Source organism: Mycteria americana, chromosome 1, assembly GCF_035582795.1.
Source record: "Mycteria americana isolate JAX WOST 10 ecotype Jacksonville Zoo and Gardens chromosome 1, USCA_MyAme_1.0, whole genome shotgun sequence".
Taxonomy (NCBI): Eukaryota; Metazoa; Chordata; class Aves; order Ciconiiformes; family Ciconiidae; genus Mycteria; species Mycteria americana.
Window position 1 is genome coordinate 101,043,373 of NC_134365.1, and position 27,552 is coordinate 101,070,924.

A 27,552-nucleotide genomic window follows, 5' to 3' on the forward strand; every position below is an offset into this window, starting at 1 on the left:
AGTGATGCACAATGCAATTGCTCACCACCTGCTGACCAATGCCCAGCCAGTTCCCGAGCGGTGGCCCTGCCCCCCAGCCAACTCCCCAGTTTTTTGTTCAGCATGCCCTCATATGGGATGGAATAGCCCTTTGGCCAGTTGGGGTCAGCTGTCCCGGCTGTGCCCCCTCCCAGCTTCTCGTGCACCCCCAGCCTCCTCGCTGGCAGGGCAGGATGAGAAGCTGTAGGTCCTTGACTTAGTGTAAGCACTGCTCAGCAACAGCTAAACCATCAGGGTGTTATCACATTATTCTCTTGCTAAATCCAAAACACAGCACTGCACCAGCTACTAGGAAGAAAACTAACTCTATGGCAGCCGAAACCAGGACAGCAGGTTATTGACGGGAAAAGTAAAGGTCCGCTTCTTTTTTCCTGCGCGGCCTCCTCGCTCTGCCGGCTCCGCACCTGCAAACCCTTCTCCCGAGAGGAGAGCCGGATGTTGCCAACCCGCGGCTGCAGGAGCATTTGCAGGCCCTCCTTCCAGGAGAGCGGTACGCATCGCTATTTCCCGGGCCGCGCAGCCCGAGGAACCGCACCGACGCCGGGGCCGCCGCGGGAGAGCGGCCGAGCCGCGCAGCCGCCGCGCAGCTGCCCTCCCGCCGGCGGGGCGGGGCCGGGGGCGGGGCGAACAGTGGGCAGCCAATGGCTGACCGCCGGGCCGCTGTGACGGCGCCGCGCCTGGCCGCGCCGCACCTGTTACATAAGGGGGGCGGGCAGCCGCTGCCGGCTCCGACCCTGCCGCCCCTCGCCGCTGCGGCCCGGCCCGGCCCGGCCCGGCTCCCCAGGCCGGGGATGAGGCCGCCGGCCGGGAGGGAGGGCGGCCGGCGGCGGCGGCGGCGGGCCGCGGGGGCCATGGCGGAGAGCAACGCGGACTGGATGGGCTCGCTGCCGGCGGCGCTGCGCTCCTACCCGCTCTCCAATCTAGCCATCCCGGGTAGGGCGGCGGGGTGGGGAGGGGAGGGGTTGTTTGGTTGCCGGAGCTGCCGGGGTCTCTCCCTGCCGGCAGGGCCTGCGGCCGCTGGGGTGGCGGGGCCTGGTGCTGAGGGGAGACGCCTTTCGGCGGCGTCGTGTCCCTCCTTAATAAAGCGCTTTCAGGTGTTTGGGCCAGGTCCTGTTTTGTCCGGTGCTGTCCCCGTAGGCTGGGCCCCGAAGTGTTTGCCCCGGCTTGGGAGCCGGAGGTTGGGTGTTCGCTTGAACTGTAGCAAACGTGTGGAAAGTCTGTCTTGAGGCGTCAGAGCCCGGTTGGGCCTGAGCACCTGGCTGTGAATAAGGGCTGACATGAACCCCGTCCCTCGCAGGACAGGAAGGAGGGCTTAATCTTCTGTACATACAGCTGTGAGTCTCTAACCTGTTGACCTGCTTGTTTTCATTGGCTTTAAAAAAGGTAGCTCTGACCTCTGGAGGTGCTCTTTAAGGTTTCTCACGTTGTTTAAGCAAGGCTAAAAGCAGATAGGGAGAAAAGTTTGCTTATGTTGACCCTAACAACTGGAGGTTCATCAGATGGAAATGTCTTTTATGTCAGAACCTGTGTATGGCTTGTCATAGGAAAAAGAGTACAGCATGGTTCTGAAATATCCCAATGTATGATGTTACACTGAAGACGCTAAAATACTGTACTTATACAATTTTCTCCCTTTCCAGCTGAACTTTAACTAACTAGCTCCTGCACAGAGCTTCTAGTTTAATAAATTGGCAAGGATAAGTGTCATTGCTTCTGGCTTACAGATAGATAAACTGACAAATGAGGAAGACAACAGATGACCCTAAAGTTACTTAAGAATGAGGCTGAATTTCTGTCTGTAAATAGCAAAAAGTAACCTAGTATTGCTTGTAGATGTCAATAGGGAAGATTTTAGGGGCAGCTACTGTAGCAGCCCATTCTGGTACTGGATGTTAGACTTTGGTCATTAGTGGTGCAGGTTTGATTTTCATGGTAGTGTCTTAGCTTGTCAAAACCCTCTGGGTATGTGTTATATAGAGGACATGTGGAGACACTTCCCTAGAAACAGAGCAACTTCTTCTTTTGTGCCAGCAGAGATAGCCAAAGGGCGTTTGAAGCACGTAGAGAAGGGGCTATGCACCTCCTCTGGGGTACCACAGCACTCACTGCTGTATTATCTGAAGTAGAACAGCTCAAATGTCTTAATGCCCTGTTTTAATCAAAAGTAACACCCTTCCTGCTGTCGTCCGTGTCCATCTGTCCGTTTTGTGTCGTTCCCCCCCCCCCCGACAGTAGCAAAGACATTTTGTGTAACCCTGTTCACTTGAACAGGGAAGGAGGACAGAAAGGCAGTTCAATGTTCCTATACAATTCAAGCAGCTGCAGATTTTGAAACTTCTGGCAAAGAAAACATTCTCTGTTTTAGTGAACAGTAATAAATCAACTTTTTGTTGCTGTAGCAACTTAAGGGCTGTGAAACTTTGCAGGATGTTATGATGTAGATTGCATTAGGTGCATTGCCACTGTCAGTCACTTACAATACTGGTTGCATGATGTTTGTAGCAGAAGAACCAAGAAAATGAGTTGTTTCAGTAATACCATGGTGCTTTTAAAATGAGTAGTGTTTTTTTGAAAATGCTTGCAGTGTATGTTTATTTGTGGTCAAAGCTGGTGTATTTTCCCACCCCTTTCCTGCATGTACCTCATGCAACCTGTGAGCAGGGAAACGACTTTTTGGGTAGATGTTTTGGGGATTTTATTTTTTTATTTTAGTCCAATGATTCTTTTGCTGAAGTGAATTGTTGGTGTGGTGCTTGACAAAGCAATCTTTTTGGGAGCCAAGGTGATGTTACTAGCAGTGTACAAGGAAAGGATTGTACAAAACCAGTTGCAGTTGAGGCATCTGTTTACAGGTGCTGAATAGCAATGAAGGCCAATGCTGTCTTCAAAAGGGAGATGAAAGGTAGGCTTCAGCTCAAATGAGAAGCATTTTTGTCTGTGCTTAATACCTGTGTGTGCATGTGACAGGTGTGGCCTGTTTTTGTCCATCTCTGGATGCATTTGTTTTCACCGCTGGAATGATGGACTCAACTATTTTTTGGATTTTTTTTTTTCTCCCTCCTTCCCTCCCAGTCACTCTTTGTACGTAGGAGCAGAGATGTAACTCCAGTGAAGGTGCTGGAGCAGTTGAAACCTTAAATAAAGTCACCACTCAAAATCTGAAACTGTTGTTTGGTTTTGATTTTTTACCTAGTTGGACTTTGAAGAAATGCAGCATTTGAAGAATAAAAGATTCTACTTTTCTTTTTTTTTTAAAGGGAGAAAATGTTGGCATGATGGGGCTATTTAAAGTTAAAGAATTGATAGTATGCACAGGAAAGAAAACGCTTAGATTTAATTCGTCGTATGGTATTGTAAGTGGGAAAGTCTTAACCTTCTTGTATGAACCTAAGGATGGCTGTATAGAGTTCTGCTTCTTTACCTGTTGCAAACAGTTGTGCTTTTAGAGATGCTTGTTTTCACTGGCTTTAAAAAAAGTAGCTGTGACCTCTGGGGGTCCTTTTTAACATACACTATTCTGTGATTCCCTGAGCTATTAAATGTGGTGTGAAGCATGCTACCTGAGGACAGAGAAAGTCATTATTTGCTCAATCTTTAGAACCAACTGGTTACAAATAATGTTTAAGATGGGTGTTTCATGAGATATACTAGTTTGGTGTTTACATGCTGATTTAACTCTGTCCTCAAAACAGAGGAGAGACTGAAAAATTCAGAGTCATCCTCCAAGGCTTGGGTGCAATCAGTTCCAGAGTTCAGGCTTTTCTGTTGTTTCTATTGGAAAAACTCTAAATTCTAAACCAGTATAGTATCATCCAAGGAGAAGTGATGAGGTTTCCTGTGCAATGTCATGAGAGAAGGAATCTTTTGCAATAAGAAACTGTGAAATATCAAGTAACTAAAATGTTGTCAACTTGCATGCATACAATATAGTCAACAAAATTAACCACCTTCAACAAGTGGTGACCTTGTGTGACACTCTAGAGGGTTTTCTGTTAATTATACTCCAGACTAATCCTCTTTGAATGTGGGTTTAAAAATGAACTCTTAAACATTTTGATTGTGAGCATGACCCTTGGCAGGGTAATGTATTGTATATTATAGTATGTGTTTAATCTCAAGCTGGTTTACTTTAAACAATTTTATGGAATCTTGTACAACTATGACACTTACTACTTTCCTTGGTTGTCTCTTAATCTGCATCTGTTGGTCATGTCCCGTGTCCGTCTCCGTCCCCCCCCGTCCCCCCCCCCAAGAAATGGAACATGAGAAAAAGCTGCAGTGCTGTCACTGGTCTGCTTTTGAAGTAAATAGGCTATTTAAGGAATTTGCTGGAGAAGCCTAACCTGTTTCTTGTTTGTACTTGCATGCTGACAATTCATAGCACCATGATATGTCCAATTTGTACTGTTTCATTTTGACTATTTGCCTAAGTAATTTTTGCAGTATTACAATTAAGTAGGTGCTAGAGTCTGAGAAGTCTCCCTGCTACTGAAGACACAGCACCACTTTCCAGTTTCATCGAGCCTTTACATGAATACTTGTATTAGAACAGCTGATTAAATTAGATCCACTTTGTGAGATCATGCTAAGCTTGTGCCAGTTATCTTGAAACAGCAAAGCAATCTAGCAGATGTTAACTGCCAGCTATCAGTGTGTACTTATAGAGCGTTTTATTAGTCCAGCCTCCAAGGTGCGGGATGAATGTGATGAGCAGAAGAGCAGGCAGTTCTGTATTACTTTAGGTCTTGGTAATAATGCATTTACTTAATCCTGTCTGGGTTATTCCATCTTTGAATAACTAAGAGCTGTGACATAACTGGTAGGCATTCTTGCTGGTTTGGATCAAACTGTATTCCTGGATTGGTCGCCCATTTTGGTCAGGATAGCTGTGAGTGTTTCCCCAGTGCTGATTTTCTTTCCTTATCTTCTAGAGGAAATTTATGATTACTTAGGTAAGGATCCACTGGATCCTGGGAGAGTATGCAAGCTCCTTCTTGCAGGAGCACGGGAGCAGGAGTTATGGGTGCCACTTCATAATGCAAGTAAGCTAGTCAAATGCCTCTTCTGTCCCCTGCCTTCCCTCCTGCATTCCTGTGGTCTCCCATCACCTAAAAAAAGGACCAGGACTCCCATTTCCCTCCATCGGTGCTTGTTTGGTCCTACAAGTGTGAATGAGTGCATTTGGCAAGCTAACCTGATGGAAAGCTTTTCTGTGTTGATGATAATGGTTTGGGGGGATTTTCTTGAGAGGTGGTTCCTGCCAGAAAAGCTTTCCAGAACAACTGTTCTTGTGCTTGGACAAACCCCAGGATGGGTGCTGGAGCATGCAGCTGTCCTGAGGGAGCATGGTGGTTAACCTGGTGCGTCACAGTGCTGCAGATGTAGGCAGGGAAGAAGAGGAGGAGGTAGCATGGCCATATTTAGAAAACATGAGGATGAGATTTTCTTTCACATAGCTTTAGTGAACCTGCTATTGAGGAAAGAAAGAAGCTTAGTTGGGAGCAAATGAATTTGAATCTGAATTAAGTTCAGTTTGAATTGAGTCTCTAGAGAAGAGCTGAAAAAGCAAAAATTTGGAAAATAAAATGTTTTAGTTCAGTGCTTTGAAATGTGATATTAAAAAAAGTCATTTAACACCAATGTTCATGTCCTAGATTGTAAGGGTTTTTTAGTCTTGAAATATAAATGTGTCTGTTGTAGGTCGAATTTTGTACATCTGAGTGTGATTTGAAATGCTGAAGAAGTTTTTTGCCACCAAAAGTTAATTTTTCAGATACTGGTATGCCTAGAGCTGTATGTAATGCTAGGCAGGGTGTCCTGCTGGTGTGGAGCTTGTGAGCAGGGCGGCCTGCATCCGTGGGGAGAAGTAGGGCAGCTCTTCAGTCACAGCTTCTGGTACTGCACAGAGCCTTTTCTGTCATCATCTTAAGTATTAGCTTGTCCTCTGAAGCTATGTGGAAGGATGGCCAGGATCTATTTCTAAGCAATGCAGAGCAGTTGTGACATGGTGCCGTTCCTGCCTGCATCAGGCTGGACAACGGGTGGAGAGCTGCCCATGGGATGCTGGGTTGTATGTAGCTAAAACTGATGGAAGAGCTGAGTTTTATAGTTCCAGAAGCATTTTTTAACAGAAAATAATCTTGGCTGAAATGGGTAAAATAAGACTATATTGGAGAGCTGAAATAGTTGTTGTAATATCTTTGTTTTTCACTGATCTCTGAGGAGAGACGTGTCCCTGGCCTTCTAAAATAGTAAATGTTGGTCTTCTGCTCCAAACTACAGCACTTGTCAAGCTGCTCGATTCCCCCCTACAACACACACACCTTTTTAATTAACTTTCCATAGTTTGTTCATGGTGGTGTTGGTATGACTGTAGCTGAAACTTTTGGTACTACAACATGCCACTGTTTCTGCCCTTCAAGAAGATCACCCCAAAAGCCTGAGGCAGAAACCTAATGGTTTTGATCTAAATTATCAAAGTCCTACAAAATGATCAGCCCTAGAAAACAGAGCTTTACAAATACAGCTAGCAGGCAGTCTTAATGAGGAGCAGCCCTACCACCCAAGCCCATAGTTAAGCCTAAAGGGGGGATAGTGAGTGTGGAGGGGTGTGTTTCCTGTGATGACAAGCTGCTGTGGGTGACTGCTGGGTGCTTGCTGTGCTCATGTCAGGCATGCGGGGAACGCCTGGAGCTGATGGGGCCCTGAGCATCTTCTGCTCATCTCCCCACCCACCGGCTCTGGCCAGCTCTGCTGCCCTGACTGCAACTGCTCACCAAAAGCCCTATGGGCTGCTTACCTTTTAGTTGGCCAAGCAGAACTGAAATGGTTCTTAAAAGAAGGAGCAGCCCTGTCCAGTTAAGAACTGGCCACTAGGATCTTATTAGACTTGCCTTTTTTCTCTTTGCCTGCATGACCCTGAGGTGAGCTGCTGAACTTGATAATGCTGTGGGTTTTTTGTTTTTGTTCATGGGCTGGTGTGCGCTATGGATGTGGCTCCTGGGGGGAGAAGCAGTGGTGAGCTTGAGACTGCATCTTCCTTCCAAACAGTACTCCTTTGGAGTCCTAATTAAAAGGATTATTTAATCAGCTAAACTGGCCATTTGTTGGGTTAAAGCTCAAAGGGAGCAAATATATAAGGTTAATGTTCTGATTCACCAAGCTTTATTTTCCATTACAATTTAATTGGCATCTACCAATCAATGAGGTGGTAACCATTAGAAGAAAACATCTGTGTAAGTGTGGTGGTGTTGAATTTGATGTGGTGGACTTGGCGGTGTTAGGTTTATGGTTGGACTGAATGATCTTAAAGGTCTTTTCCAACCTAAATGGTTCTATGGTTTTTAAATGCAGAATTTCCAGGATGAACTTTTCCTTTCACAAAAAGTTATTTTATTACCTTGGTCATCTACTTCATTGTAGCAGCAAACCTCAACTCTTGTTAGAGAGGGGCTATTAAACTATCTCCACTGCTATACTGATGAGAACATCTAATGGAAGTTGTTCCACTATTCCCAAGTAACAAAGTATTTCCTTTATATATCCCTATGTGAGGAACTGGTGTGGGAGATAGTGAAATAACAGTACTAGGTCTGTGCAGGAGTTCCACTGAAAAGCCAGCCTCAGATCTAAGGGTTTCTCCTTTTTAAAGGACCACTGTCATCTGTTTAGCCAAAACTGACTTGTTCTGGAAATGCCACAAAGTTTTCTTAAGACAGTGTATGAAGATCCTCATTCTTTCATCAGGAAAAACTTTCTTCCTTTTTTTATTAAAATCTGTGTGCCCTAGAGAGTGACTTCACTGCCTGGTAAATGAGTGCAGAACATGCTTAAGTTTTACTTCAAACAGAGAAAAACAATCATAATGTTGATATAAATGCTTGTTGCTCTCCTTCAGTGTTGTGTGAAAGTTCCCGTTTGCCTGCTCTTCCAGAAGAGATGTAAAAAGAGCAAAAAGTACTATGTAATGAAATCAAGTAAAAATTTCCCTAGAGCCTTCTCAGAAGAGAATGAGCCCTTGGTCCACACATTTCTGAGTGGTCACAAAGGAAGAATATAGGACTCTAAACAGAATTTTTCTTCTTTTTGGAACAGGTGGATCTATTCAGGCTTTGAAATGGTAGAGAAGTACTGACACTTTCTGCTTTCCCACTGCAGACAGCTGAGGTTGCTGATAAATGGGAAGGCATTGCTAAATTACAAGAAAAACCTAATGGCAATAACTCCAACCAGTACCAAATGGATTTCTCCTGGCTGGAAAGAAAAGCAAACTACCATGTGATATTGTGTCCGAGACAGTTTTAAGCAGTGCCTTTCTCCCTTTCTCTTTGTTACCCCTTTTATTCCTCCACACTCCACCTCCCAACGTGAAAAAGGGGCAGTGCGGGGGGAAATCAGGGTAATTCTTTGATAGGGAGAGGAAGTTTTCCTAAGAGGATTTGGTCTGTACTAGGCTTTGTCCTCCCTAATGAGACTGTGTTAAGAATACCTAAGGGATTCTTTTAGGATTCTATTAAAATATAAATACTCATCTCAATAGTTTTAGATAATTAATTATCAATAGGATGTTTGTTATTCCTGCTTGTCCCCCTTTTGCTTGGCAAGTTAATACGATCTATTTGATTTGCTTTTCATATAGTGAAGAGCTTTTAAGATGTTAATCTTTTGATTAGAAAATCTGGATTGTTAATGACCCAAATCCTGAGGACTTCTGGGCTTTGTGAGGCACTTTTGTTTATCCCATTTTTCCCTCAGTTGTGGCACACAGAGGACACTTGGTTTAGAAGAACATTTGTGGGAGAGCTTTAACTTGCTAGCACTTGCATCCTGTGTTTTTGGAACTTGATTACTGTCCTTCTAGGTATCTTGGCTGTGTAATGCTTGTTATGCTATGTCATGTGTGGTGTTTTGTAATATATGGGGAATGTACTTTGTGTAGCGAGCAAAGCTTGCTCTAAGAAGTTTGGCGTCACTACAGCTAGGGTGATTCTTTGTCCATAAATGACCCTTTAATGCTTTTAGTGTGTTGGTACAGTATGTTGACCTTGCTTCTTACAAATGTTTAACGGAAGAGGTTTTCTTGCATTTTTTTCATCCTGTTAATATTCCATTAATGTGAAGATCAAAACAAATTAGTCTGATCTAGTTAAACTTACTGACAGTGTGCTTTCCTGCCTTTCTGCTTTGATTCTTGTTTCTTGGTAGACAGATGCAGAAAGTGTCTTTAACTGCTGCTCCTGACTAGTCTGCAGCCTCGCAACGAAGGAGACTAGCGATATAACTGTAGGCATGTTTGTATTTGAAAAAACAGGAGTTCTTGTCATCTTTTCAAGTAATTGGCAGTGCACAAGTATGTTCTATGTTGGAAGATCTCTGAGCTTTGCATGCCAGGTATTCATATTTTTAACAACCCTTGAAGGTAAAATTACAAGCTTGTGAAAGGATACCGGGATTGGTGAGATGATGCTGATTCTATCCCTGTGCTGCAACTGTATATGGAGAAAGTACTGATGTGGAAACAAAAGATAATACAAAGCGATATAGCTAGTAATTGTTGAAATTCAAGGCTTAATAACATTCTGTTGATTAGTGTCATTTGTTTGAGCTGCACCATGGGTTAATTTGACTATCTGTGACTAAGTAGCATGACAAATAGACACACTGGAAAGTTAGACTTTGCTGCAGATGTGATGATAAAAGGCTGCTTTCTAACTATTAGCACAAAGGCTTCAACAAAAAAAGTAATCCTGAACAGTGAAATGCAACCTATTTAACATACAAATTGAATTGAGGAGTGATCTATTTAACATACAATTAACTTGAGAAATTAATGTAAGGAGAATAAAAAGGGGTTTAAAGATACGAATAAAAATTAATCCACAGTTGCACTTGCTGGGATAAAATTAAGAGGACTATCCATCTTTTTAACAATCTGGCATCTGGATGATACCTCTTTAATACTATTCTAACCATATCATAGCCTTTGATAGTTAAATATCTGTGCATCTGATGGGATGTGACTGCTTTCCTTGAAGCTTCCAATCTTTGTCAGATGAAAGAAATGAAACCAAAATAGAGCAGCCATTGTCTGTTACTCTGTGAGAGCTGCCAGCTGATTAGCAGTCCCCTAATTTTTTTTTCTTTGAATGTGCAGACATTCATGATTAAATGTAATGCTTGCTGCTTCATGCTTCTTTGGCCTATTGGAAACAATTGGCAGATCATCATCTCTTTGTTTTATTTCCTGTGCCTAGCTTGGTTTCCGGAAGGGCTGAGCATAAGGTTGATGCCATGTCACTGGAGCAGCTCAGTAAGGTTTGCAATCTGAATGCTAATCTGTTCTTGGGTACAGTGACTCAAGTGTGCTGCATGTGCAAGAACATGCCATTGAGGCAGTTCAGACTGGGGTTCTGGCCTCTGTTTGCCTAAAGGACAACAAAGACTAAGTTTCTTGACTTTTCTGTGCCTTTTGATTTCTCAGTCTGTAAGATGGAAGTTATAAATACCTAGGTTTGTTAGTTGCTTTGTTCACAATCAACGAGTTTAAGGAATGGATTTATTGAATCAATACAGGGTGTTAGTTATTTTTAAGATGTCAGGTGTCATCTGAAATGTTTTGCTGACGAGACCTCTTGAGGTTTTTTAACTTTCCTGAGAAAGTGGTCAGTATAATTTGGAGAGATGCACACCATTTGGGGTGGGGGGGAACAGAGTCTGTAAAGGATTTCTTACGCATGGAAAGCACTTTTCTGTGTATGTCATTATCAGAGTTTTGTGATTCTTGCTCTGTTCAGCAACTGCCAGTTCCATTGCTGTTACTGCACAATGTTGCAGCATCTGAGCATCTTCACACATCTTTGTGTTAGACCTTAATTGACAATGTGATTAGCAGCTCTAACACTGAGCTGCTCCATTCTTCTGGTGTAGGCTTTTGTCTTTGAAACTGTATGGGTTTGGATTGGTTTTGGTTTGGATTGCTTTTTGAAGAGCAATCGTGCTGCATCAGCAGCTAGCCTGGCTCATGCCATGGCTACAGAATGGCTAGGCCTTTCATGGAGTTTAGGGGTAGAGTGAAGGAGAGCAGGGATTATTTTGACATCATGATGCAATCAGCTTAGCACGTAGCTTAACATCACAGCTAAGCTATACTAATAGCGAGTGGCTGAGCTGGTAACATAACACAGTGATCTTAAAGAAGGGCCTGGTGGATGACGTGGATCCTCACCTAGCTCTTACCTCTCAGCCCAACAAGTTTACAGTGCTGTTGTTTCAGGTTTTCAGTTTGCTTTTCTCTCTTACTGGATTAAAAATGTTCTGGGTCCAGGTTTGGCCTAGATACTTCTCACAGTTGATGGCTGGCCTTCTGTGAATGACCACTGAAAATCTAATTGAACTTCTGCTGTCTTTCCAGCCTCAGTATTGATGGTGCCCCCCTGTCCTTAGGAGGTGGTCTTCTACCAAATGTGAAAAGGAGAGCTTGTTTTTAGATGCTCCAGCTCATGTTCTACTTTGTTATATCTAGGTATACATGTTGACTGAATGAGAAGTCCAGTTTCCTAAGTTTTTAAGCAGAGTCACAGGGCAGGAGTTTTAAGGATCTTCTCTAACTATAGAAGCATGTCACATAGTTCAGTTTCTCAAGTAGCTGCCCTGTTAAGGAGAACAGTTCTTAAACTGCATGTTGAAAAAGTTGCAATGTGCCTGTGGCTTGTTTTCTTTCTTGCTTTCTGGAGCTAAAAATAGAACTTGGTTTGTGATAGTACAAGGAGAAATTTGCTCTTTGTATCCTTAAATGTGCCTTGTATGTGGCAATCTGCAAAGGAAAGGCTTTTGTAGCTGTAAAGTATGTGATCAGACTTAGGAAAACAAGCTGTTTCTCTGCTCAGATTTGCTTAGACAACTGTGAGTTGACAACAATATACTTGATGCCGGATAAAGTTGTCATTCCTTTGTAAGTCAGATTTACCAGTGATGCTGTCTGAGGGAGCATAATGGTGCAAGTGACTTCTGTAGACAGCTCTGTAGAGGCTGCTGCACAGTCTTAGTTAAAATGGAAAGAAAATGTTTCTTATGGCCTTACTCTAGCATGTTAAACAATTTTCTACAATGACCTAAATAGAGGAAGAAATTAAAATGGATAGAGTTGAGAACTTAAAAAAAAAAAAAAACAACCCAACACCGAAAAGACAAACAAAATCCACCATGACTTCTTTGTGCAAAGTGACTCATTCAGAAGGAGAAGACAAGCCCCTTGCAATTGAAGTCTCCTTTCCAACTATTGTAGATGCTTGAAAGGCTCATTCTGCTGTATGGGGAGGTGTATGAAATGCAAACATTGGTGAGTTGCAGCTTGCAATATGAGCTAGGCCTTATATGGCTTCTTCTGAAATGTCTTTGCTAGATGTTTGATCCTGTATTTTGTTTGGGATTACACATTTGGAGGTGGGGAAAAAATCTAGGTGTAATTCCAAAACTGACTGCTACTTTTTGATGTAGTTTACTGTGATAGCTACTAAATAGCTTCTTAAGCTGGCATCTTTTAAAAACAGCTTTTTTGTTACTTGTCAGTTGTTTCTAGAAGACTGAATGGAAAGCCATGTAAGAGGCATGTTTTTACAAACACTGTGAAGAATCCATGAAGAGTTGATCAGAATTAGTTTTTAGTGTTTGTAAAGCCTGAAAACTAACCTTCACGGTTCCCTTCCAGTACTTTTGAACTAGTTGAAATTCATAGAGGAAGAGTGCATTTAAGGTTGTTGTGAACTGATGTTTGGTTTGTGCACAGTCTGTACCTGCATCTGGATTAAAAAATCCTGACAAGATAATCCAGTTGAGATCATAATCTTGTTTATAGCTCTGACCTTGCATCACAGGAAATGCATCAGTGTTCAAGTGAGCACTGGTACACAAATAAAAGGTTTGGGTAAAGGAGGCTGTGGATGCTTCAAATGTCTTAAAATTGGAAATTACAAACTAGGAATTTTTTTAACAGTTGCAGACTGAGGTAGAGGAGGAAATTCTAGAAAAGTATAGTCCCAGAAGCAGGAACAAGAACCCTGGGAGGTACAGGAAGGGAAAATGCAGATGCCGGCAGCATGGTGCAGGGTCAGTGTATCCTGGAGGCAGCTGGCAAAGGAGCTGCTTGTGGTGACTGGGGTGAAGATGCTGCCCCTGTACTTCAGCAAAGTGGGTGTGCAGGAAGCCGGTGGGGTTTGGCTCAATGGGGAACCTCTCATCTGCTGTCCTGAAGAAAAAAGGGAAGCAGGGCTGTTAGAGCTCCTGTAGTGTTTTTCCTGGCTGGGGCTTCACAGGGAAGTTGTGCCTGGAGCGGTTGCAGCTTCTTGGTCAGAATGCTGGTGCCTGGTGTAAATGGTTAGAAATCCCTGATAAACCTTAGTCTGTGGTAGATCAGCTTCTGCCTATCTTTGCTTTATGCTGCTCTGGTACAGTGTACACTGAGATACACTGCCCTATTACTCTTTGTTCTGTTATTGACTTGGCTAAGCTAGGGATATTTCATTGACTCTGAAGTTGTTATTTAGAAGGAGTTTTGTTATTTCTCAGTTTCATTTCCATTCTAGTAAGCACAAATTTTTTACTGGAGGCGCAGTTTCTCTGCCAAGGTACAGGTTGTGTTACAGGAGCTTTGTCGCATATGCATTATTTTGGCAGGGACCAGCGATTTTGATTGTTGGTTGTCTTTTTTGGTGAATTTTACATTCACTGTACCTGTGGTCACTCAAAGGCACTGCCAGGTAAAAGACACGTTCATGCATTTGTTTAACATGAGCTTGGTATCTAACCACGTAGTAGCTGGTGGTGTACTCAGTTGTTCCACCTATAAGTTCAGCCAGTCTTTGCCCACTGTTCAAACTACTAATAATTTATTTACCGTCTTGGGGCTAAAGTGTGATGTGCTGGTAAGGCACATGCATGTACAGATCCCTCTGTCCACATGCAGAAAGATATCTGTTCTAAGAACTTTGGTGTATTGGGTCATGATTGGATTTACCAGGTAGAATGAAAATAAAGCCTCAGGTTTTCAGTGAAGCTGGAGTCTCATCTGAAATCAGTGATGTACCAGGCTCTGGGAAAGATTTGGAGGTAAATTGATAGTTTGTAAGTGAAGGAAGGTTAGAAGGAAGCTTCCGTTTACCACTGATGTTTGTCTTATGGTCAAGATTTTCAGAGTGTATTGAAATTGGGAGCTCACACAAGAAAACAGTTCAAGCTGAGAACCTTAAGCATAGCTCTTTTTGTACAGTCAGGGAAAATTAAGGTGTAAAGGATAGTCTGAAAGACTCACACTTGAGCAAAACTCTTCTGCTACCCTGCCATGCATGTAGGACTTTTTTCAGTTTACAGGACGCATGAGTATATGTGTTTTGGGGGCGTCAGTTTTCTAAAATTAAATATTCTTGGCTTTTGTTTCTAGGGTCACATGATTCCTTCAGCTACTGGGTTGATGAGCAATCTCCTGTGGGACCAGACCAAGCCACAGCCATCAAACGTTTGGCCAGAATTTCTTTGGTTAAAAAGATCATGAAGAAATGGTCAGTGACTCAAAATCTGACTTTCAAAGAGCAGTTGGAAGGTGGGATCCGCTACTTTGATCTTCGTGTATCTTCCAAACCTGGGGAAATAGGACAAGAGATTTACTTCATACACGGCTTGTTTGGCATCAAAGTATGGGATGGGCTGAAGGAGATTAACACCTTTCTTGAGCAGCACCCCAAGGAAGTAATCTTCTTGGATTTCAATCACTTCTACGCCATGGATGACAGCCATCATTACTTCTTGATCAACAGAATCCACTCAGCATTTGGATCCAAACTTTGTTCCGTTGAATGTGTAGAATATGTGACATTACAGTACATGTGGGAGAAGAAACACCAGGTAGGGAAAGGCTGTGTAATGTTTTTCAAACCCAAAAGGTTAAGATTTAAACAGAGAAGCTGGGTGTGGTTCCCACTGAGGGGTATTGGACAAAGGATGCTGCTGACAGTCCTTTTAAAGCCTGCTAGGGACCTCTTTATGTAGTGTGCATGTTTCCCTCCATTTATGTGCAGCTGTGTAGCTGCTCAATCCGTGGTGTGGCTAGACTGTGTCCTGCTGCCAGGCATGTTTGTTAAATGGTTAAATGATAGTATCCTTGGGGCCTTGTGCTCCTTACAAATGGTTTTCTCTTCTGGAAGAGCATGTTATGCTGACTTGTGTTGGTGAGGATTTGACAAACTGTTGTCTTCTTGGCCAGTGTGAAGCATATAAGCTTTAACATGACTAAGGTATGGTACAGAATTTCTTCGCTCCTTTGCAGTCATCCAAATCTACAGTGGTAAGATTAAATGCCTCTTCTCTGTGGTAACTGCTCCTGTGCATACATACAAACAGAGAATAGGGTTTCAGCAATGGCACGTAATGCTTAAACTGTAAAATACTTGAGGCTTTGAGGAATTCCTCTGAACTGATGCTGTCAATGCTAGGGTCCAGAATGAATCATTTGTAAGTTTGGGTGTTAATAAAAAGTGTTGCATCTTTGTGCTATCCTGTTATAGAGAACCACCCTACAAGGCATAAAATACTGACTTTTGATTTAGAGAAGATTTTGCTGACAGCAAGACTGACTTTGGCATCTCATGCAGTAAGTGCAAGTGGAATGCTGTTATGCCAGTCAGCCTGGTACGCTTTAGCCACTTAATAGGAGTTAAGCAGAAGATGGCAAGACTAAAATTCCTAACTTCAAGTACAGATGTAATATTCTCCGACAGTGCTTTGAAATGCTTTTAAGCTGAATTCTTTGAATGACATTTCAATATATTCCTGGCAACTTTTTCATTTTAAACTGATGACCCTTAAAGCCTGAAGCAATCCTGTCCTTATAGCTAACCAAAATGATCTCCATCTCCTTTGTTGGCAATAGTGTAACAAATTTATTGACACTTATGACTCAGGAGCAGCTTCTTTTTGCTTGGTCCTCTTTTCACTGCTATGCTAGCTGCAGCAGTACTGTATAAGCATAATCTAATGCAACATCCTGTTTAAATATAAATAACATAGTTGTGAATTTTTGTTTATTTCCTCTCCTTTTTCTGTCTTCTGTTAGGTTCTCATATTCTACCACTACCCTTTGTATCGGGAATACCCCTTCCTGTGGCCAGGGAATAAAATGCCAGCACCATGGGCTAATACAACCAACGTGCACAAACTGTTACAGTTCCTAGAGACCACTCTTGAGGAACGAAGTCGTTATGGGACTTTTCATGTTTCTCAAGCAATTCTCACACCTCGAGTGAAAACTATTGCACGGCATCTAATTCGTGGTCTGAAGAACACGCTTGTTCATAGGTAAGGACTTGTCTTGATTTGTCAATTCTTTACTTACCACATTTCATGTTGAAAGAGGCACTGAGTAAGCAAGAAACTAGGAAATCTTTGCTTAGAAGTAAGACTTGATGAAAGCATGCAGTTTTGCTTCATTACTATTGCTCATGAGAGACATTTGCAGTCATTAAAAATAAAGAATTATTGAAAATAATAAAGTAACAGGGTGTATATGCAACTATAACTGTGTTTTCTGGTAATTGGAGCTCTTTCTGAATGTGATGTGATTTCATAAAACATGGGCTGGACCTGTTGTTTCAAACCAATAATTCATCCCAAATTGGCTGAACTTGAATTTATGGGGAAAAAGCTTGTGCCACAGAGGAAAATTGCCTATTTGTGGGCTCAGTCTTCCATTTGCCTGTACAGATCTGTCTCGGTAATTTCAGTAATGGCCAAAGATGTATGGCCTGGGGCTGTATTTTATCTTGGGTTTTTTTACCAAAAATTAGATTAACAATTTGACTTTTCTTATACCACTGACTGTTGTATGATTAATTTGCCCATGAGTAAGATCATCAGAAGAGGGTTTTGCTTTGAGTAGTGTAGAGTGCCAGCGATTTTTAATAGTGTTAACAGGATGACCAGGATAGGTTCCATGTGACTTTGTCATTATCACCTTGTAGCCTGTTTGCTAAAAATTCCCAGAAATGTAACAGTCCCGGTGGGATCTGGTCTCCTGGCTCACTGTTTAATGTTGCCTGTTTTGATGTCACTAACAGTTTATCTTGTCATAATGATATTAAGTTCTAAGTTACACTTGTATAGGTGGTCACAACTGGTCTAATTTGATCAGCAACTGAACTTAATATTAAGCAGCAAGATAAACACACATCTTCGGCAGCCAGTTCATGTTCCCTTTGGGAGAAACATTGGTCACATTAGAAGTAATTACAGGATTGTTATTTTGAAGCCAAAGTCAATATAACTTATTTTCTTAAAAATCCTTTCTAAAAATAGCAAGTGTTGTGCTTTTGCAGTCACAAAAGTTGTTGATGGAAGTAAGGAAATTCCAGGTGAGGTATAAATCATGAAGTTTTCGGTCTCCTTCCTGTTTACAGACATTAATCTAGCAAAAGATAATTAAATCCAAATGACGTTTGCCACAATGTATTCAGGTCTCCACTGTGTTGCGCTTTGCCCACATCTGTGCAGTCAGCGTTAGACACTAGATGGTGCTCAGGAGCTTTAAGACTGGCGTTTGCTGGCACAAGTTGCACAAATCTATATATGCTTGGTGGGGATACTTAACAGAAAGCACGGATGTAACTTATGTGTGCGTACTATATATTAAATGTACTGTTGCCTCGTGATTAAAAGAAAGATTGTACTGAATTTCTATTTTTGAACTAGTAAAGGATCATCTAATTTCATGGAATGGGCAAGCAGTTTTGTTTCAAGTGGCTCGTGGCACAGATCTGGGCTGTAAGCCACTGGTAGGCTGGAAGCTTGCCTTTGCTCCATCCTGTTCCCTCAGCCCCATGGTTACCACTTGTTTGAAAGTAAACTGTGAAATTTAAAATAGATGCCACTGTTTGCTAAAGCATGATGGCTCATATACATTTACACATGCTAGCTGATTTGTATGTGTAAATCTGTCTTTGCAATTCTGTGTAGATGTCTGCCTTCTCATATGGAAATTTTGCCCAGAATATGAATATTTAAGTGTTCTTGAGCTCTTGCTAAAGGAGAAATGTGCAACATTCACACTTAGCTGGCTAGAGTCTGGTGTGTCCCTTGACAGGGGCAGTAATTACGCCTTCACTCAAATTCTCTCTTCTCTTCATTCTTGACAAGATTTTTTTCTGGAACAAGAGCTGTGGGGCGTTTTTAGGATTTTTTTTTTTTCCTTCCCCATCCTGTTAGCTAATTTACTTGCCTACCATCTTCTTGTATAATTTTGTATGCATATTATGGCACTAATTTAAATAATTCTAATACATTTAGTCATTTGTCTCTAACTGTGCTGGCAACCCTGGTGTTTGCATGTTAGAGTGCAAAAAAGCTTGTACAGACTCCTGACTTGGACTCAGTCCAAGAAATGACTTGAAATTTCTCCCCACGGTAGAATTTCTAACTCCATTTAACTTAATTCCTGACACATCTCACCTTTCTCTGGTTAGTGATGTATGGGGGGATGTTCAATGCCTGTAGAGCTGAAGGCTTGATTCTGGGTTTCCCTGATCCTGTTGCTCTGGGTGGGTCTGAAGGCTGAAAGGAGTTTTGTAGAAATAGTGTGCTGCCCCCAACAACTTCTTTCCTGCCCACCCTAAGGCAGAGGTGGGCAGGGGAACATCTTGGGCCAGATATAGCCTTGCTTTGTGCTACACTGAAGTCTGCTGTGAAATTAAGCTTTTGGTTCAACTTTTACTTGGGTAAAAACAAACCAGGATGGAGGAAATTGTAGTGCAGCAGTAAATCCTGAAGCACAGTCTCCACAGTGAATATAGAGTTCACAAATGTTACTTTGTACACGTGGTAGTTTGGACTGATGGCTGACCAATATTTCTATTTGATAGCTAATGACTGCATGCTATGTTAAGCACTCTTCTCCAGTTGCATTTTGGGTGGCAGTCAGGACCTGATCACAAATGGGAGATAATAACATAATTTGTAAACAGTATGTTCTGTTTGAAATAAGTAGAGTGTGTATAAAGAATAGTCTCTTATAAAGTGTTTAATTTTCTTTATTTCAATTTCTTTAGGAACCTGCCCATGATTTTGAATTGGGTGAAAGCACAGAAGCCAGGTGTTATGGGTGTTAACATAATTACATCAGACTTTGTAGAGCTGGTTGACTTTGCTGCTACAGTTATTGCATTAAACGACCTCCTTTTAGAAGAGGATGAATCTGCAACTAAATCCTGATTGCTGCATCTCACTTGTGCTCCTCAGTGGACATCTTTGAACTATGCTAAATGTTTTATTTATTAAGTGAAACCTATTGTAATCTCTGTTTATTTAAAAAAGTTTTCTAGAGGAAATGTGGTTAAACATCACATACAGGCGGGTCTCTTCTCCCAGTGATGTGTGGATCTGAGTGGAACAGAAAGTGCTGTCTGAGTGCTGCTGTGTCTGTGGCTACGTGTTTGACTAAGTTATGCACACATCTGCTGCAGTCCGGCGCGGTGTCTGCCTGCCAACAAGAGGCTGGCCTCCGGAGCAGATGTACCCGACTGTGGTGCACGTCTCCCTGGTGACTGGGCTCACCGTCCCCTTGTATGTGCATCCTGCGTATTTCTCAACATCAGGGCTCAAACCAAGGATTGCTGCTGATCCCTTAGCAGCAGTGTGACCAGGCCGGCTGAGACGGTATTGTTCTTGGGCCACCTCAGGCGTAGCTGGGCTCAGCTGGAGGCTGCTGCTGTATTCATTACGCTGTTTTAGACACTACCTCTGACTTACTTGAAGAAACAATATTGCTGTTGTTCAGGGGGAAGCTGTTACACTGTGTTGAGTATCCAAACTGTCCTTAGGGCCTGAGAGGCAAAGGCTTGGCATGCTCTGCCTCTTTTAGACTCCAAACTCTTTTTCTGGACCTCTTTATTTTACTTTAATACTTTAATATATTTATTGCAACCATGTTTAAGTGTGTTTCTTTTGGCATTAATTTGGAGAATATTTCAGTCTTCAAATTATGAGGATTATAACTCACAGGTCTGAATTCCTGTTGAGGCATTTGAGAAACCACAGCGCAACCTTTCTCTTTCGCTTGCTGGTCACTTGTTTTTTTCCATCCATCAAGTTTTCTTGGGGGAAAGTCTCTAAACAAGATGGCCTTTCTCTGGAAGGAGGTGGGCTAAGTGGGAGTTTGTTTGGAGAACTGGAGCTGACGGGGACTGCTCAAAACCCAAATACTGAATCTGACTTACAATGTGACAGTGAATTCTGAAATCAGACCCAAAAGTTGTGCTTGTCATCAGAGAGCCACAGCTATGGGGGAGAAATTTCCCCAGCCTGCACCCTCTTGTGACAAAGTAAGCAATAGTCACACAAGCACAGGCCGGCGTCGGTGCTGCTTCTTTCTGTAGTCATACTCATTTTTGTGTTGATTCACAACAAAATGTGACCATGAGTGCTTGAGCCAATGCAGTCACATGTTGGTACTTATCAGTACTTAATTGACTAGCTGATAGCAGTCCTACAGTCTGATTTATCTTTGGTTAAAAAAAGGTGACTGATTAGCAGATACTTCTCTGCCCAATCATCTTCCTAAGGCAACTGTTGGTGCAGTAGTTATTCAGTGATTATGAATTTGTATTAATTTCTAAGCTATTTATAATAGAATGGATCATCTTTATAGATATTTCATTCAAATGAAAAGTGAATCTCCAGATTTATTATTTATTTTATTGTAGCATGTGTCTGCCATCATGGTCTGACAGCCCAGAAAAATCCAAAACCTCTTTGCTTGTCACAAACTCTGACCTCAGGACAAGTTTATCTAAAGGTTTACAAACCTTCCATGTGAACCTTGGCCGAGTTCTGAGCAGACTGTAATCTGATTTATCTGTTTGTTGCATGGTTTTCATTAGAGTTCCTTGAATTTTTTTAACTGAACCCTTTTTCTAAGGGAGCTGGGGGTGGGGTGGGGGGGGTGTCTGTCTCTCAAGCTCTTTTTCCTTTCCTCTTGTGTTTCAGTGATGGGGGCAAGTCATGAAAACCAGTCTTTAGGAACTAAAGCTCAAATTTCTAGTTTAAAACTTCCTTTGAAAATGCCACAGAAAGTTTTTATTATTTTTGGTATTTTTTTCTTGTTGAGGAAACTGTTGGAATCTGTTTTGAACAGCACTATTTTGTTTGTAAAGTTATTTAAAATACCTGGATTTTCCTTAGCTGAATTTTGTGTTAACCTACTTTTCTCATGGCCCCAGCTGAAACTCCGTGATACTGTTAAATGTATGGGTTTGGCTTCAGTGGTCTTTTAGCTGCAAATTGTCTTAGAGCTCAGAACTTGGAAAAACTTGGTTTGAATGCTGATGAGGCAGAAATAATACGTTTGCAAGGTTTCCTGCAGAGCTGGAGGACAAGGCGATGTGAAGTGCGTATGATGTTTGAATTTGACTCAACATATTTTGTACTGTATATATCTACCTCAAAAGAGACTTATTTGGCTTAACCAATATTTATATTGTGTGTGCACAGTAATGACTGTGTTGTTAGTCCTTCTGTTGTATTCATTTGCATAGAGATGTGATGGTTGTAACTCAGGGCTTGGTTAGATATTTTTAAGTACAAATTCAGAAGTTTTTTCTAATATATTTGCTGTTAGCTCTTGCCTCTTGAAAGAGGACAAAGGCATGCTAGGTGTTAAGAGTGTTAGCAGAGGGAGAAGAAATGGAAAATAGCTTTAGGATTAATGAAGGGGGGGGGGGGGGGGGAGGAAAAACATTTCTGTAAGTTTAACCTGTCTGAAGAGACCCGTGTGTCATTTCAGAGCAGTTCTTGGTGTTATGCCTCTATGTGAGGAACCTGACAGTCTCAATAGTGAGTTGGGCAATTGGCAGATGCAATTGCCTACAACAGATCTCTCCTGTGGATACGCTGGGCAACGTGAATGCTGATGTCTAGAATTGGTTTTAGGGTAGTCCTAAACCATCCTAAGCTATATGAACTACCTTTCTTCTGTTACACATTATAGCCCATAACAAAGCTACCCATATAATAGGCTTATCTCTCTGACACAGCACCACAGCATATCCAGATTGCCTCACGCTTTGCAAAACAGAGCTCATCTGGACTTGGACTTTGGGCTGCAGACTCTATTTTCCAGCATTATAAAAATAAAAGTGAGCTGGGCAGGAAGGGAGGATTAAGGAAGTAGGGCAGTAGTTTGCATCCAGTGCCCACGTTGAAGGTGTGGCAGCGTTTAGCCAGGTTTCAGGCAGCACAGTGGAGCAGGTCTGGCAGGTGAGCGACAGTGGCCGCAGCTCGTACTGAGGAACTTGCTGAGAGTCTAGCCTCTAAGTGAGCTGCAGCTGAGTAGAGTATGGAGCAGCTAACAGCCTGCAAGGTCATGTACATATGAGCTTGAGGAAAATAAAGATTGGCATGAATGCAGGAAAAGGCTGGGGGTTCCTTGCTGTTGATGTAAACCTGCACCTGTTGAATACAGTGATTGTGTTGCTTCTGTCTTCCCCAAGCAGTAGCGTTCACTTTTAAACAGTTCAGGTGGAAAACTTCCCCAGAAGAATTATTCTGAGGACTTGACCATTCTGTAGGTGCTGGGAGAGGAAAAGCCAGGAAACTAGTAGCTGCTTGAGGCAAAATATTTGAATTGCATATTCTTGAATAATTACTTGTATGGTTTGTTATTACAGATTCAGGTTACTTATATGTTGTGTTATGACTGTTACTCTTCCTAATGTGCAGTCACTGAATGCCAAGCACACTGGTGGTATGCCTGTTCTCCTGGCACTGATCGCTGCCATGCCCGATTCAAGGGCATGCCTGAGGCACAGGAGACCTCTGTATGTATCCTTGATGGGGAGCAGCAGAGAAGGTTGTTAGGAAGCATATATGAGTTTTTAGCATCTTACTGTGTGCTTGTAGGTGAAAACAAAGAGGAGTTACTACTAGATTTTGCGGGCTGTCAATCACTCGGCTCCTTATTTGGGAACTACTGTACTAAATATATTTAACTGTGGAGCTGGGAGTCGTATGTTGATTTTTTTTTTTTCTTAGAACAAAAGACAGATTCCTGCTGTCCAATTTTATCTAAAGAACTGAAGGGATACCAGCTTGCATGTGCTTTGCTGTGATGGAGAAGATCCCACTGGAGACAGTGCTGGCAAGGCAAGTTTTAAGGGTGCTGTGGTCAGAGAGATGTCAGACTGGGAGTCTTCAGAGCAGAAGTGCGATTGCAAAAAGGCTGCTGGTCTGCTAAACAGACTCTGGAGAAGAAAGGAATAATGGGAAAATGGTGTCTTTGCTCCTGACACATGCTGTTTTCTTGCTGCGTTGGTACTGAGTTAGTATGTTGGAGTTTAGAAAGCACCTGGGCTGTAAAGGTGAAGAAGCACTTTAGAGCAGGGATGTTGGCTCAAACAGAAGTAAGGCATCTGCCAAGATGCTTATCTATTCTTCTCATCTGGCTAAGCCTTTGGAAATATTTTCCTTGCATACCTGTCTCGGGTATCAGAGTTCATTGTTGTATCATCTAGCAGACCAGGGTTTAGGACTTCTATAGATAGAGGATCTATAGAGATAGAGACTCTGTAGATAGATAGAGATAGAGGACATGCCGTTTTGATTTAAAATTGGGTTACCCATGGAAGTCTGACAGAGCATGTGTGACTTGAGGTTTACTTGAATATACAATATTTAACACAGAGTCCATATGCAGTTTTAGTAAGACTTTCATCTAGACTTGAGCATATTGCTACCCATAAGTAAATTCTTCGGTCAGAGGACCACTGTTTGGGACAACTTCAGGCAAATTTTTGGTGGTTGTTTAAGCACAGAGAAATTGTCTAACGTGAAGAATAGAACTGACCCAAGACTTCATTCAAAATTCAAATTGGGTCAAGATGTAGTCCCTTCAGCAGTGAAGAAGATGTTTTTGCTTCTCTGTCTGACAAATTTGTATTACAGCTTTGGTTTTTGACTCAACAGACGGGTAGAAGAGCCAGAGCATATGCTGAAGAGTGAATAAATTTTATGCTAAGGACATGTATGTTGGGCTAACTGTGGTAAGAGTATAGTGATTTACTTAGTCACACCTTCCAATGATAATCTTGTTAGCTGTTTGGTTTAGGTTGCTAAATCAGTCTCTATTTTGTATTAAAAAAAATCAGTTCCACCAATTCAATACATCTGTCTTGTTGAAGAAATGTGTGTACTTCTGTAAGCATATTTATTTCTCTACAAGTCTTATCAAGTAAACAAACTAACTTAATTGTAGGGACTGGAATCGGAATGTCAGCTTTAGAACTGTTTGCTGAATCTAATTATATTTTATATTCCTGAATATTTATGTATTGTGTTGTTCATTGAAACAGTACTTCTCTTTCCCTTTGTTAGACCTGTGATAACTTTGTCTGTATCTCACATAAATTGAACTGCAATGTATTCCTAATTCTGCAAGAAGTATTGATCAGTACATCCTATATAAAAAATAATTTTGATGGTTCTTTGATTTTGCTCAATGTCAAATGTATTTTGCAGTTGGAATTTTTTTGTGCTATTTATACTGTGGAAGGTGGCAGAGGGAGCCAGGTGAAGAGGAGTTTCCTATTCTCAATTTATATTTTGTGCAGTTTCTTTTCTTTCTCTTGGCAGTTTGTGCTTTACCCATCCGTCCAATTCAGTTTTGTGAAACCAGGATGCCTCATTTGAACTGCAGATAAACTTGGGTTGACATCTGTTTCTTTCTGTTTTACTCTGCGTCTGTCATTGGGGTTTTTAATCCTGAAAATAAAAGTACAACTTGAGTTAATCATCTTTATGGCGTGTTCTGTACTGTTGACTGTTTTGATACATGATAATTACATTTTGAGTCAATTAACATCAGTTGAGCTCAGTTACTTTTCTGGTGCAGAATGCTGTCATTGAAGGTTGTTTTTTGAGGTGCCACATCTTGCTGCACTTGTATCCCCTGGGTAGTCAGACCCTGGACAACATCCTTATTTTTAGGATGTGCTGAGAACTACTCTGTGGAAGTAGTAGTGCAAAGTGATTAGAAAACTCTGTATGCTTGCACTTGCATGCATACATAGTTGCATCTCTACCTGAACACACTGGGATAAAAGCATGCTAATGCATGGATCCAGTTGTATCTTGAAAGGCAAGTACAATTTTTGTGCAGCCTCTACAGCTGTAATACAGGTGATGAAGCTCCATGGTAACACTTGATCAGGAAACAAAATATTGATAATGATTCCCAGAGCCTGGGCTAATGTCAGATGCTTGTAACCCAGCAAGATCAGGGAGACCCTTCTTTTGGGTTACTTTCAGCTTGCCTGTCTTGAGAATGTGGGAGTACCAGAGTGGGGAGAAAGGGAGAATGGATGACCCCAGTTCCCTCGTGTTTTCAGACACTGGTAACTGATGGGTGCTGTGTTTGTAGATTTTTTTTTTTTTTTTTTTAAATCCTGAAGGTAGAGCTGGGAGTTCAGAGCCTAATCACTGCAGTCCCTACCTGTAGTCTCAGACCTTGAGGTAGGTGTTTACAAGCCAGACTAGATTAACAGTGACTCACGTACATAGCTAGCCAATGGTTTCAGTAGTTTCTGAAATGTGCTGTAGGCAGGCAGTGTGCCACTAGTTTTTACAGAATATATACCTATGCAGCATGAGTTTAATGTGAGTAGCATAAGCTGCAAGTGTGTAAAAATGTTGATGGTTAAATAGCTTGCAGTAGCAGTGTTAACTTTTTTTCCTGTTTCCCCAGGCCAGGAATCATATACCTTAGAGGGGACTTTGGGCACAAGAGTGAGCATGATTTCATCATATTGCTTCCCTAGGGCGTTTAATAGATTTCTTTTTTCAGTCTGTGTGCCTTTCAGCAATGCTGCACAAGGCACACGTGTATATACATGCACATATATGCACAAGGTAGACACCTTTTATGAAGCATGTAACGAGACTGCAAAAACTAGATGCATGTTCTGTGACAAATTTATGCACGCCCTTTATACCTAGTTTCGTTGTTGCCACAAACCTGTGATTAGCTGTTCAAACAGAGTCATTCCTGAATTGCATGTGGCTTAGTATTTGCCTCGCAGGAGATACTGCTGAACCTACATGCAGCTTTTTAGCAGTGGAGGATAAACTCTTCCATGCTGTCTGAAGGAAAGCCAGCTTGAAACCCAGTGTATGCTGCCAAGTGCTCTCGTTGCACGTGTAGCTGGAAGGTGAGCAAAATGCTGGCAGGCTCTGGAGCTGAGCAATGGTAACGTCACCGATTCTTCTGATCGGTAAGGTGACACACCAGTCATTTGCATAGACTAGAAAAGCATTTGACCAAAAAGCTTCTCTCCAATTTAAATGCAGTAAGTGGGGTCAGTTTGTCAAGTTCTCAAGAAAGCAAATGCTGGAAAAAGAAACCAAGTGATTTTTTTTTTTTTAACTACGACTGGTTAGTGAGTCCAGCTGCTCTCCTCAGGGATCCTGAGCTTGATGCTTGTTTCTGCTCTGCATGGCTGATAGCAGTGCTACTGCCTGAGTCCAGACAAAGTGGAATCTTCTGGAGAAGACAGGGTGACCAGGATCATTAACAGGTAACTTGCTGTATGGATAAACTGTTAAGATAATCATGCTTAAAATCAACTTTCCCTCAGTTTAGAAATTTGCTTTAAATTAAAAGCAAAGGTTGCTTACAGTAGAAAACGGCTGGCTGTTTTTATGTCCTTTCTTGTATGTCTCTTGTCTGTAGTAGAAGTAATATACCTTGGAGGAAGAACTGCAGGATGATGCAGGGTCTGCTTGAGGGAGAAGCTACCGTCAGACATGTAGCTGTGTAGGTTTATATCTACAGGTTCAACAAGAATTTGGCCTCAGTGAGTAGGTACCGGTCCTTTCAGTGACCAGTGAGAACATGCGCCTGTGGCAGAACCGTTTATATGGCCAAATTTGTGAATTAAAAAGTTTTCAGCATAACCTATGGGCTAAAATTGCATACAGTTGTGAATTAGGTAGTACTTCAGAGAAGGGAATGCTTCTTTTGTCTACTTTGTAATTTTTTTTGTTTTCAGTAGTTTAAAACTAAACCAAACTTGTTTGTTGCAAGATATCATTGCTTAGCCTGGCATCTAATTTAGAAGCAGAATTGGTACAGGGAGGATTTTGTGCTGCCATACCTGTAGTGAGCAGTTTCTTGGTGGAAGAAGCGACCGGCGGCACCTTAGGCACTATTGCATCACGGTCGATGGCTGGTAGTTGCATAAAGTGGAAACTATGACACAATGTCGGTGCAGACTGTCCCTTTATAATTGAGGCAGACACCTTAGCTGCTGGATGAAGCTTTGAAAGAGTTCTGGTGACTCAGGAGGTGCTGAACAACGAATGAGTTGGTCTTCATGCAAAGACTTGCAGGTTTCACTGAAATGGCCTAAAAGCTTGACTGGTGCGTGCAAAGCCCAGATGCGGTCTCATGCTTGGGTTTGAAAGGGTAATTTCTATGTTTGATCAGAG

The 27,552-nt window shown here is 42.0% G+C and overlaps 1 protein-coding gene across 1 annotated transcript; it reads left to right on the forward strand.

Annotated features, from left to right (window-relative positions):
- Nucleotides 1-749: 749 nt before the first annotated feature.
- PLCXD2 (phosphatidylinositol specific phospholipase C X domain containing 2) lies at nt 750-24,846 on the forward strand. Its single transcript, XM_075515117.1, has 4 exons — nt 750-972; nt 14,474-14,934; nt 16,142-16,383; nt 19,125-24,846. The coding sequence occupies exons 1-4, from the start codon at nt 831-833 to the stop codon at nt 19,285-19,287; spliced, it is 1,008 nt and encodes a 335-aa protein (XP_075371232.1). The 5' UTR covers nt 750-830; the 3' UTR covers nt 19,288-24,846.
- The last annotated feature ends 2,706 nt before the right edge of the window (nt 24,847-27,552 follow it).

Bases quoted from the DNA above. Each gene is read 5' to 3' on its own strand.
- PLCXD2 (XM_075515117.1), top strand. From the start codon at position 831: ATGAGGCCGCCGGCCGGGAGGGAGGGCGGCCGGCGGCGGCGGCGGCGG. The intron at 973-14,473 runs GTAGGGCGGCGG...TTTTGTTTCTAG, and splicing joins CTCCAATCTAGCCATCCCGG to GGTCACATGATTCCTTCAGC. The intron at 14,935-16,141 runs GTAGGGAAAGGC...GTCTTCTGTTAG, and splicing joins TGTGGGAGAAGAAACACCAG to GTTCTCATATTCTACCACTA.